The 1,982-nt window shown below is 45.1% G+C and overlaps 1 protein-coding gene across 1 annotated transcript in view; it reads right to left on the reverse strand.

Moving 5' to 3' along the window:
* Positions 1-665: 665 nt before the first annotated feature.
* mrm2 (mitochondrial rRNA methyltransferase 2) overlaps positions 666-1,982 on the reverse strand; it is a gene marked incomplete at both ends in the record, with an annotated part of 1,526 nt that continues 209 nt past the window's right edge. The window contains 2 exons of the mRNA XM_079233417.1: positions 666-1,096; positions 1,903-1,982. The exon at positions 1,903-1,982 is cut by the window's right edge and continues 209 nt beyond it. Of these exons, the coding sequence (XP_079089543.1) occupies positions 666-1,096; positions 1,903-1,982 (511 nt within the window). The remainder of the gene's footprint in view (positions 1,097-1,902) is intronic.

The raw sequence follows: 1,982 nt of genomic DNA on the forward strand, positions 1-1,982 counted from the left end.
ATAAAGTGTCCAACGCAGGGATTTAAAAGAAGACTCTGAAGAGGAAATCTTGTCTACTGGACTGAAAATATTCCGCACAGGAAATGGACATCTCTGCACTGTCAGAGAGCAGAGCCTGACAACACTTGCGGCGAGCCAAGATTCAGTATCGTCCCACTTCCCATTAGTCATGCTGTATGTGACTCTGTATTAGCTTGTCCCTTCATAAGCTCTCAATGAGAGAATGATTACATATTTCTACATGGCTGGCAGTGCACATTATTAGCATAAGCAGAACTGGTAAATGACTTTCTGCAACAAAGCAAATACCAAACTGACTGTGCCGAACAAACACTGTGGGGCAAACAATAACTTCAGAGAAAACCGGGCTCTTGAGGAAGATCACACTGATGATTCTTGCATAAGTTTACATATTACTGATTCTCTGCTTGCCGCTGTGGTACGCTTGCAGGGATAGAGATCAGCATCCAGCAGTGGGAAATGTGTCTGCGCCTGCAGCCGTGAGCCTCACTGGCGCCTCAACAGTGCCACCTTTTGATCAAAGTTATCAAGTAAGCCTCTGCTTCATGTGCACTCATCAAAAAAAACACAAGTCTGGGAGTCTCCAGGAAACATCTCATTCGAACAAATTGCTCGTTTCAGGATGAATATTCAAATCCCGATGATCACTTTACCGCCTTTCTGTACATTCGAGCGAGGAAAAACCTCTCGGCTGACTCCTTCCTGCTGGCGTGTGGCTTTAAAGTCTGGACGCGACCGAACACACTCGAGAGCTTCTCCTGGAGTTTGTGAGCGAGGATCCCGTCCCAGTATTTACAAACCAGGGAGCCCCCCGGCTGTAAAACCCTCTCAGCCAAGTCCGCCAAAGAGAAACACATGGTGATGAGTTTCTCGTGGTCCATCTCACGGAAACCGCTGGCGTTGGGCGCCATGTCGCTCAGGATGACATGAGCGCGGCCGCCGGGGAGCAGCTCCAGCAGCTTGGCGTGCGTGGCGGGGTCGGTGACGTCGTGGCTGGACAGGAAGTGGGCGCCGTCTAGAGATGGTATGTTCAGCAGATCAATGCCGACAACTGTACCGCGTGGCAACGCTGGATCTAGGAAGCAGCAAGAAAACCTGTCAACTGTAATTTAATAGGAGATATTTATGCGTGTATGCGAGCGTGTTAATGGGTTTCCCCCTCCCCCATCAGATTTGATGAATCCCAGGCTGACAAAGCAATGTGGTTATGTAACACACATCAACAAGTGATGAACTGCAAATAAGAGATAATTATAATATAGTATTCCCCATCTGCTAGCTGTTACTTCATTCCCTGTCAAAACAAATAAATACATCTTCCAAAACAAATGCATTAAAAACCTCCTATACTACAACATGGACTGATATTACTCACATCCTTTTAAAGCCGTCATTCCAGTTATAAAAGATCGTTGTTTAGCTACGGTTTGTCAAATTTAGGGTTTGCTGATAAACAAACCGCCTGCAAACCTGGAAATCCATCTCATTTGACAGACTTTTCCAGATTTTCCTTAACAATCTACACCCACAACTCCACCATCAATCAATGTGACGTTAAAAAGAGTCTCTCATTGCTGTACATTATTATTTATTGATTATAATAATAAGTATTTAATTCATAACAAGATGCTTACTTATACCACAATAACACAGCATGTATTACATCATTACACCAGACACTGAATTAAAAAATATATATAATATTATACAAATAGAATAATTATTCTTGTAATGTTAATGTGGTGCAAAATGACCACATCCTCCAGTACCACTGATGATAAATAGTGATCACCCTGCTTTATTTAGGCCTTTTCCTCCACAGATGACTGCAGTCAGGGGGGGGGTATTGTAAATGTTTGTGTACCCGTCTCACCCTCTCACCTGTCCCGGCTGAGTTGACCCTCTGCACGGCCACCTGGCTCCAGGCTCCGGGTGCAGCCCCGCAGTCCACCACACTGCGC

Source organism: Taurulus bubalis (assembly GCF_910589615.1).
Source record: "Taurulus bubalis genome assembly, chromosome: 17".
Classification (NCBI taxonomy): domain Eukaryota; kingdom Metazoa; phylum Chordata; class Actinopteri; order Perciformes; family Cottidae; genus Taurulus; species Taurulus bubalis.